The sequence below is a fragment of the Silene latifolia genome, chromosome X, assembly GCF_048544455.1.
Source record: "Silene latifolia isolate original U9 population chromosome X, ASM4854445v1, whole genome shotgun sequence".
Taxonomy (NCBI): domain Eukaryota; kingdom Viridiplantae; phylum Streptophyta; class Magnoliopsida; order Caryophyllales; family Caryophyllaceae; genus Silene; species Silene latifolia.
The window spans coordinates 16,187,202-16,198,416 of NC_133537.1; the positions used below are offsets into that span (position 1 = coordinate 16,187,202).

At 38.9% G+C, this 11,215-nt stretch overlaps 1 protein-coding gene across 1 annotated transcript; it reads right to left on the reverse strand.

Annotated features, from left to right (window-relative positions):
* Window positions 1–9,511: 9,511 nt before the first annotated feature.
* Window positions 9,512–9,964, reverse strand: LOC141616938 (uncharacterized). The gene has a single exon (XM_074434106.1). The coding sequence runs from the start codon at window positions 9,962–9,964 to the stop codon at window positions 9,512–9,514; it is 453 nt and encodes a 150-aa protein (XP_074290207.1).
* Window positions 9,965–11,215: the final 1,251 nt, after the last annotated feature.

Genomic DNA, 11,215 nt, shown 5'->3' on the forward strand with positions numbered 1-11,215 from the left:
ACCTACCCTATAAATAGAGATAAATTCCTTGCCCTAGTTTATAGTATGCAATCTGTAAATAATTGATTAAAGAGAAAAGGAGACTTAAAGACGGAACGGAGGAATTTAGCAAAATCAATTTATCGCCTCGAGGTAATATTTTAAGACCGTCTCATGTATATACTTTGCTTTGCTATAACTCATAAACTAGACCACCGTTTGACGAACTAAGACCGTCACCATGACCCTGGGATACGAGGGAGCAACCGGACACCTGTTGGACCACCGTTGACTTACGGGAAGGGGGTGATTTGCTGGTGTTTTCGAGGGTGGTTGAAGGGGATACACAGTATTTGTTTATATGGTTTTAACCTTTGTTTCGTGTGACCCAGACCTGGACGGAGATTGTGTTGAGATCAGGGGTGAGGGTCGACCATGGGGGAGCTGTCATGTGTGGTGGTTGCGGGTGTTTTGTGCGGTGCTTGCCGGAAAGTTCGAGTAAGGCTGAATTACGGTTTAAACACGTTTACACCCCTTGCCATGACTCGTTTGACTCAGACCCGAGTTGGTTGGGACCGTGGAGGAGAGGCAAGTTGATTGGTGGTGGCTGTAGGGTCCGAGGTGGGACCATGGTGGCTGGAAAAGAGTGAAACAGGGGAGGGGTTATAAGGGTTGTTGCTGTCGGCTTTTGGTGGGTTGTTATGGGTTGTTGTGGCTGGTTGTGGGACCACCGTGGGTCAAGGGAGACCACGGTGGTGGCCACGGGCTGCCATGATGGTGGTAAGGCTGGTGAGTGCTTGTTTGTGCTTAGTTGAGTCGGTTGTGGGGAGGATGTTTAGGGCACGATTAGGACGGTTGCTGGGGACGGTTTAGCAGGTTGTTGGAGGTTTTCAGGGTACGTCGTAGTGCGGGCTTGAGATGGATGGCGGTGGTGGTGTCGCTGGTGGTTCGTGTTGTCGGGAAAAGGAGGTGGAAGGAAGGGTGTGTACATGGTTTGTAAACATGGTTGAAGGGTGTGCTGCTAATTTTAGTAAGTGTGTGGGTTGTCTCACGTGGATTCGTGGGTCATGGGTATTAGTTTATAGGTTTGACTTGTTTATTTTAAGACGGGTTTATTTGGGTGTTGACACGAGTTTCGAGAAGCCGGGATTTAAATATAATAACTCCGCATTTATCGTATAATTGTTTTATTATTAGTTTAATTATTTAACACGGGTTGAACATGGGCTTATTTTGTATAGCTTGATACGGGTTTTGACCAATAATTAAGACGGGTTTTACGTAATAATTTACACGAGAACATAATTAATATAATTAAATTATAATTGATTAAACTAATGAATAATGAATATAATTTATAATTGAATAATTATAATTATTATTTATATATAGGTGACGAACTTGTGGAACGGGTTTCTTGAAGAATACTTTTAGTAGATTGCGTTCATTGGATTTGCTATTGGATTATATTTGCTACAAGGTAGGAAACTACTCAATCTTGTCTTATTTCTATTATATTAAATGTATGAGGTGGTGGATTGGTGAAGGATGTGTTTAACTGTTCACAACGATATTATTATCTTGCTGGATTTTCTGTCTTTTGCCGTTATTCTATATCACGTTGGTTTGGTTATATTATTGAGACTATCATTATTATTGATTGTTGGTGGAGTTGGGGGATGAGTTTATTTGTGTGTGTGTGTCCAGTATAACCAGACTGTGTGTCTGAGGCGGGACTTTGTGTCCATTGGACTGTGTGTCCTGGAGTATGACTGTGTGTCTAGAAGTGGAGTATGACTGTGTGTCTAGAAGTGGGTGTGTGCCGTGGTGGGAAGTGGACGAAATGTGAAAGTGGAATCTATTTGCAGGTTGTTGTATTTTTATTCATTGTTTAGTTTCCTACTCAACCTCGTGGTTGACAGTGTATTCGTGAACACCTGTGATGAACCATATTGGGGAGCAGATTTGACAGGTACTAAAGATTAGCTGACTTGGGTGCATTGGGACGTGAGCTCAACTTGGACCATAATTGCTGTCTAGATCACTTAGTTGACTTATACAACTTTATTTATGTAATTTCCGCTGCGTTGTATATTGTAATGTTAAGGTTTAAATTTAATCGGTTGGCAATATAATAAAACCATTATTTCAATTAAAGTTATTAAAGTACTTTGGTTTGTTTTAATTTGTATCATTTACCTCGGGCAACCGAGATGGTAACAGTCCTATTTATTGGGAATGTCTTGCTAAAGACTCCTAAATAAATGGGGGTGTTAAAGTGCATCCCACTTAACCTCTATATTAGCATCACTAAGTCATCCATCAACTTTGAATGAGTCAACTACATCCCATGTGAAAGGATTTTCAAAGATTTCACATGACTCGGGCAAAACCTCATCCTTTTCATTACAAACAAGCCCAACATTATCCATGGTGAGTGTCTCATCTACTACAAGGTCATTTTGTTCAACATGAGTCTCTAAATTTTCAATTGGGATGACATCAAGGGTAATTTTGAAAGAAAGAGTCGGACCATCGTCATCATCATCCAATAATTCAAAATCATTAGATTGAAAAGACTCACATTGGGGAGGTAGAAAAGTAAAATGAGAAAAGATAGGCTCATGTGGTCTCGGTTTCTCTTGAGAATTTTTTCCCAAACGAGCCTGTAACACTTTAAGCTCCTCATCGATGCGCCAATAATGAAGTTAGCGTGCTAATTCTCGACATTCGGAAGCCATGAAATCTAAGAAATTCCAAAGTTCCGGCCCGATCATGTTGTAGAGATTCCCATTACTCAACTTTAGAGTCAATCCACGGGTCTTAGAATCCATGCCACCAAGCACGAAATGACCCAAGTAATCCTCATCAAGGACATGTCCAAGGGAGATGTGACTATCGCAAAAGTAGTAGAATCGGTCAAGATAGTCAGGAAAAGGCTCATCTTGGATCTGTGGGGCGAATTCGTAATTCATTTTGAAAGGCCAAGCTTTATTACCTACAAAATAGGCACTAAAACTACAAACAAACCGTGAGAAGATCTCAAGGAACAAGACAAAATAAAATAAGATAAAATTCAACAACTAATTAGCAAACAAAACCGTGCTCCCCGGAAACGGCGCCAAAATTTGATAGGTTATCGCATTCCTATGCAAAAATAAATACTCTAGACACAAATGAATGTAGTACGTAGGGGTCGAATCCACAGAGAGACGATAGTTCTTAATTAGTTGTTATGGAGTGAATTTTATCAAGGTCGGTTATCGTATGATGGTTGGTTTGGATGATGGAAGAAAACAATAAGGATGAAGAAATAGTCTAGGGAGGTCGGGTCACACATGCAAATGCATAAATTAAACATAGTAGTTGATGAATCGTTAATTGTTTAGGCTTAGAGACACCCACCTCACGAAATTAGTGTCAACCATAGACCAGGTCCTAGAGAAACTCTCGTTTATGACTAGGTCGTCCTACTATACATGCTTAGTCTAATCCGATTCCGTGCCTCTCGACTTATAGAATGAATTAACAAACTTCATTAATAAATAAGGCCTTTAAACAAAGATTAAACGTGACGATACAGACATGTGATAGAAACAATGAAACGATATTATAACATCCTAGTTTATCATGTTACAAAAACTTTTTATGCATGGCTCCCTTTGTTCCATATAGACGAGGTAGACTACTCTAGCATAATATAAATTTAAACTAGACTAATGACAATTGAAATGATGAACATAATGAAAATAGGAATAGAATTACCTTGAAATGGAAATGGAAATGGAATTGAAGAACAATGCAAATATAAATAACTTTAATATAACTTGAAATGGAAATTGTAATATAAATTTAAATGCTTAAAGGAAATTGTTTATAGTAAATCTAATCTAAACTAAACTAAGAACTAAACTAAGAACATGAAAGTGGTGTAGCAAAAACTAAGAAAAATGGTGTGTAAAGCTGTGTAAGAAGTGTCGGATCAATACCCTATTTATAGGAACACAAAGTGAAAGGTAAACAATTAAGATAGAGGTAACCCTGATCGAGGCCACCCCACCCTGATCGGGGTCATGGTGTTCTTGACTTTTGTGTTAATTCCGTCTTAACTCTTGTTTAATGCTTGTGCGGAATCCAATGTTAGCATCTTCAAGCATCCGTCCAAGGCATCCTAGGGGCTTCTAGTATCCATTGTAAGCTCTTGTGGACTTCATTTTGGGCTTAACTTTGATTTCCTTACTTGTGCATCAACCCAAGCTAGTATGACTTCATGCTCGGGATTTCTATTTCTTCTCAAATGCCCCTATACTTCCCGGAAGTCCTTTGCATGATCAAGACTTGCTCTCATTAGCCTCCTGAACTCTTGTACTCGCTACTTTGACGGGAAAAAGCTACTAAAAGCTTAATTTCCTATAAAACACAATGAAAAACAAGCAAACACAACTAGAACACGGGATTAGCTCACAAACACTAACATTAGTGCAAATGACATGTAAAATAAAGCTAAAATAGGGGGTTAAAATGTATATAAAATGGACCTATCAATATGTGTCAATGCCTTGTTTACCTTCTGGGTTGTATGGTCTTGATGAGTAAAGCCGTGTAGACATATATGGTTGTGTTGGAAAGGATGTCTAATGGGACTGAGTCGATGAGTTTATGAGGAAAAAAGGGGAGGGGTACTAATAATGTTCAAGGGGTGAATAGAGTATCTTGAGAGTTAGGAGCGGGAGACATGGGTTATGGTAAGTTGCTCAATGGATGTGGATTTGAGCCAAGTAGAGAGTTACATATATGATGTGCTAAAGATTAAATTGGAATTGGTTAAATAGTGATGAAAATATTGTGAGTAAAGGAATAGTGAATGGAAATGGGTGTTTATAAGCATATGTTACCAATGTAGAGTATAAATTTAGAGATATGAGAACATAACTTGACGATTGACTTTTGAAGAAGCAATCTTTCATGCTAAGTAGTGTTGTATTGTGATTAAGGAGGTATTATTTTGGTGATCCAAAGTTATGAGTGTGTTTTGTAGATTAAATTAAGAGGAGAAATTGGGTGTGATTTTATATGTGATTTATGTCGGAAATTGGGAATACGAGAAGGTGACTTAGCTTGCGTAAGGAGTCTTGAATTGAGTAGGAGGATTGTGTGAGGTAATTTGTGGATAATGAGTGACGTGTAATCTAGGTCGAACGTTTGTTGATTGACTGAACTTATGGATAGTGAGTGAGGTTTGGGTTGCATGTCAAGAGATATTATCATTGTATGTGGCTTGGGAATTTGGGTGATAAATAAATGAGATTTGAATGGTGGAATAGTGAGAAAGCAATTGAGATACCTAAGGGTAGACTAAAGTGATAATTTGGGTTGTTCATAGTTGTGGAATATGTAAATTGAATTCAAGGATTGACGAGAATTGAAAGATTGTAAGAAGAATTTACGAAATAGGAGTATAAGAGGTTATTAGATGGAATTTGAGGTGATCAATTAGATTTGAGGGTACAAGATGTCTAGTAAAAGCCGTAGTAAAAAGTGAATGACGAGACTATTTGAAAGTTAGTGTACACGTGTGATATGGTAATTGATGGTTGTCCTTTGAAAGTCGGTTTTCGGGGAACGGTAAATTGTATTGTTAAGCTAGTTGATTGTTGATGTTATATAGGGTAACCGTTTAATTTAAGTATGCATGCATGACAAGTAAGATTAGTTGGTGAGATTTTGGCCTATCGGTGATAGTATAGATGTTGTTTCTAAAGATGCCTCCCAATCGTCGAGTAAAGCATCCATAGTGTACATCGTGATCTAGTTGTAGTGTCCATTTAAGGAGGTAGAATTATGGCCTTAGGGCCAAGAGTTCGTCTATTAGCATTGCGTGATGAAATAGGAAAGCTTGGAAAAAGTTTGAGAGTGAAAATCTCATTCCCAGGTGACACTCGGCCGAGTGCACCATGCACTCAACCGAGTGGTCACCTACTCGGCCGAGTGGCCGCCTATATTCGACCGGGTGGTCTGCTTTGACCCTTATTTTGTTCATACTTGACCCAAATATTGGGTGTATACCCTTATATCGCGGTTTATGTTAGTTCACTTGTGTTGGATGAACATGTGGACCTTACATGAGTGATATTTTGCGAATTATTTACGTTTGACCATATTGGGTAATTTTGCTATTTAAGAGTGAAATTCAAATGAAAGTTGTTAATTGACATGTATAATTGGATGACAAGAATGATGTGATAACCTTGTTTGATGTGTGTTAATTGAGATGTAAATTATTTTGTTGTGTACAAGTAAGATGGAAATGCAAGTCATATGTCGCCTAGTGGTCATTACATGATAGTGATTGTGGTCTTCCGTATAAGCGGAAGTATTAATGATGAATGGGAATGTGGAACATGGTTGAGTCACATTATAAGAATTTTACATTAGTTGATTGTTCCTAGAATCCACATAGTTGGTGTTTTGGATGTGCATACATGTTAATGTATGAGGATTGATGTGATATAGATACGTAATAATAATCGAGTACTACCCCGTGATAAATACGTATTCATATAACCAACATGAGTTAGAAGTTATCTATGAGATTAGAGTTTCGAACCATGGATTAGACCTGGCGCTTGACTTTTGGGAGGCTCGTAGGAGTACCCTAAAGAGACTTATAGAGAGGTTTCTAGATTGGGATTATAGCAATGGCATAAGACGATACGAGATTTGATAATGGACTTGCAATAAGTAAGAGAGTGTGTTGAACCTGAAACATAGTCATTTCTGGAATTAGTAACGAGCGTATGAGACAGCAGTTTGAGGTTTGACAGTCGAACTTTGGGGCGAAGTTCTCTTTTAGGGGGAGTAGATGTAATAATTTGGAAATTTAGGAAAGAGAGTACAGAATGTGAGAAAGTAGTGAGAACTGAGTGAAGAACTTTGGGATGAGTGTGATGTTTAGAAAGAGCGTATACGGTTGATAGACATATGAGGTGCGAGAGAATGCATGAGATTTGTGGAAAGGAGAGAGTGAGGTGAACTTCGGGGACGAAGTTCTTTTTTTTTGGGGGGGGAGGGAGGGGATTGTAATACTCCGTATTTTATAATTATATAAATAAAATTATATTGCATTTATACGAGTTATGTTATAAGACAGATAATGAAATAATAAGGATAATAATACACTCCCACCTACCACTATATATATCCCTCACCTTATCCACCCATCACCCATCTTATCCATTCAATATCTCACAAAATCCACACAAATTAAGAGAGAAAAAGGGAGAAGATAGAAAGAGGAGATTTGGTCCCTTCGCCTCGAGTTCCTAAGGTAAGACAGTCTCACTAGCTTATATATATTATTTTATTAAACCGCCTCAACCTTGACCCGTTTTAGACTGTCGTGGACTACCCTCTTGACCCGCCGTTGACCACCCAAAATCTGGGTTTGACCGAACATATATACATGTTTATAGTGTTGTTGTGTGACCGTCTTAAGATGGATTTTTAACCCTCTTACCTTGATTGACAGGGGTTGGTTGTGTCGAGGGTAGTAAGGAGGGTATAATGGTGGTCTTGGGTGGTGGAATTGGTGGCTGTGGTGGTTGGAATATGGGGTAGAAAGAAGGTTGTACGAGCGGCTAAGTCATGTATGTTGTTGTTGTCGCCATTGGCGTTGCTGGTGGTTGTTGCCGCCGTCGTGGCTGCTGCTAGACATGTCGTGGTTAGGGGACAAGGTGGGGGTGGTCGTCATCGGCCGGCGTGGCCAGTGGTAGCCGTGGTGAGGCCGATTATGGTCGTGGGTGTGTGTTGTATGTTGTGGTTTGTTTTTGTTGGTGGTGGTACATGGGTGGTGCCGTGGTGGCTTTCGACCAAGGTCCACCGTGGTGGTGGTGGCCACGGTGGCAGCAGTGGGTGGTGGTGGTGGTGGTTGAGCTTGATTCGGGTTTGGGTAATGTATAAGACGAGTTTAATTAGTTGTATTAGTATAAATAGAATAGTATATTTATGCGTATTTATATACACATTAGATTGGTATATTTATACGTATTTGTATTATTATCGTATTTTAGGAAATGAGTTTTATGAGACGGTTTTACGAGATGGACCTAGCTTGTGTTACGGATAGTCTATGCGGATTTGTTGTGAGGTAGGTTTATCCTACTCAGTTTCATTATCGTATTTATTTATTAAATGAGTCTTTTGGTCATTTAATTGCATATTGTGAGTCGTATTACATGTTGTTGGTCATGACGACCCCACGAGTCGAGATATTTAAGGAACTGGTATCCATGACATGTTTGGCATGTCATGGTGTGTATTGTCTGTTATGCATTTCATATGGTATCGGTTGTGATTGTATATGTTAGAGGATTCGTGTTCTTGTTGTTTTGGAGACGTAAGACGGTTGGGAGACCGTCTTGCGTCTAAGTCGTCTCTTGAAGCTTCCCACTCCAAGAGGGATGTGCACATTAATGGCTTGAGTTACGGAGGGACTCATGTGGTTGAGACACGATGTCTGGCAGGGGATGCGGTTGGCTTCCGGGCCCGGTACGTCTGGGCGTGTCCCGGTACTTGTGTAGTTGTCGGTATGTCTGGGCGTGTCCCAGTACCGTGGAGGAGGTTGCTTGACAGTGGCTCATTCATATCATAGTCATGTTGTATGTTCACATACTCGAGTCGTGTCACACTTTATTTATTTAATGAAACTGACGTTTGTGTGTCTGTGTAATTGTCACCTATCTCTTTTGGGGTGGCCTGTGTCGATCCATATGATATCCTTTGGTCATATGGGGAGCAGGTTATGTTCAGATTGTTTGGATAGTACGCGGGAGACAGGATGAGCTTGATGGTATCACGAGACGAGTCTAGTTGGCTAGAAGAGTATAGATGTCACGAGTTGTATTTTATTTATTCATTTGTTTACATTTATGTAATTCATTAAACATTACATTAATAAAATGTTCTTTGATTGAAGTTTTGAAACCCTACCTCGGGAAACCGAGATGGTAACGCTCCAATTATCTTGGCCGGATAGTTGGGGTGTTACAGCAACTATCTTTGGATCAACTTCAATATTCCCATATTTAGCACCATGATACATGTCTTGAGAAGCATTGTCATAAATAAGGGGATTATCTTGAGTGACTTCGTTGGACAGGACACCAACATTATGAGCAGCACCTGAAGAAAATTGTCCCTGACTTCCTGAAAGCCTTTCCTGATATTGTTCCCTCTTATCATGATGAAGGATGAAGCAAGTAGCTCTGGTATGTCCACCCTTATTACAGTGATCACACCACCTCTTCCCTCTCTTATTTGGACTAGACCTTTGTGCTGTCCCTTGAGCAGAAGTTTGAGCTGAGTTCTGACTAGAACCATCTCTAGTCCAGACATTCCAACCTGGCTTATTCCAAGGACCAGATGATTTTTCCTTGTGAATATCCATGGCACTAGATTCGACTTGAGTGTTAAGAGTCTTAGAAAGATTCTTCTGTCTTTCAATTTGTTGAACCAGAGAATATGCCTTATTTATCTAAGGCAAAGGATCCATAGACAACATGTTTGTCTTAAGATTGTCATATTGATCATCTAAGCCCATGAGGAAAGTTAAGACTTTCTCCCTAGACACAATATCAAACAGCCTCTTCAAGAAACTGCAGGAACATTTAGACATTGCTCCACAAGTACAATCTGGCATTGGCTCTAAATCCTCAATATCGTCCCAATGACGTTTCAATTTGTTATAATATGCGATGACAAATTGATCAGATTGATCTATGTTCCTCAATTCTTTCTTTAATTGAAACAAAAGTGGTGCATTAGATCGTCCATACATTTCATTGAGTTCTAACCATAAACGCTTAGCAGATTTAGCATTCATGAAGATTTCTTTGATGCTAGAAGTTAAAGAATGCAAGATCCAGCATCTTACCATATTATCGGACCTTGACCAACTCTGATACCTTGGCGACGGTAGCTCCGGCATCGTTGTAGTTCCATCGATGAATCCTTGCTTGTTCTTCATCCCAAAGCCCATAACAATTCCCCTACTCTAATTGAGGAAGTTCTTTCCGTCGAAAGGTGGATTAACCAGCGACATTCCTAGAAAATCTGAATTTGAGAAGAAAAGCATATCATCGTACGGATTCCTGTATTCGCTGTTGACTTCGGTTGATTCAGGCATGATTGAACAAATTCGAATGAAATTAATCAAATCTTTTTGTGATTTTGTGAATTTATAACACGAAATTGAAATTGTTTTTTTGATTTTGTGATGTGAGCGAAGAAAGAAACAAGAAATCGCGAAACCCTAATTTTGCGGAGAAAACCTAATTTTGCGAAAATCTAAATTGATTTAGGGAAAAAAATGCGGAAGACAAAGGCATCAAGAGTCAGGCAAGTCTGCTCTGATACCATGTCAAATGTTGAGATCTGATCGAATTAACTGACGCCATTGATGTGTGACGAAAGCTCAGAAGATATTTGTTGAAGATGATGAATTAGTTAGAGAGAGAAAGTAAAATAAAGAAAGTAAATAGAATGTTCTAGTATGTATTAAGTTAAACTGTAATATGTACATGTGTGGGTATTTATACTAATATAACTAACAGACATTTACATTATGTACATAAGAAAGACTCATACTAGTCTTCATAGAGGGAGTAGTTGTTTTATTTTGAAATATGAAAAAGAAAAAGAAACGTATCACCGAAAGATGTAGTGGATAGTTATTTTTTTTCTTTTGTTTTCTATATTTTTTTTTCCATTAACTCCTTTGGGAGTATCGTACTTTCTACTCCTGGGAATAGGATATAATTTACCATATACCATACAACGTTGCAGTTCAGTTTATTATATATATATATATATATGTATATGTATATTGATATGACTATGTGATTTAGCATGCAGTTACACCACATGTCTGTTGTGGCATGACTGGTACTCCATAAACCATAGTAGTTTATTAGTGGCTTTTAGGTGAATAAAGTGGCTATATATGAAAGCGGTTTTAAAAGCGGAAATGATCAAATGCCAATCTTCCTACCTATATCAACAACAATAACGGGTTTTTAGCCATGCATTTGAAAGTCATGGTCCACTTGGCACAATTGAACTCAATTCAACAAGAGAAAATTAAGTGGAAAACAAGGAGTCTTGAAGAAAAGACGAAGAGGAGTAAGGAAGCTTTGAACAGCTTCAAAGCGTATTGTGTATAGAGCTGGCCAACAGCACG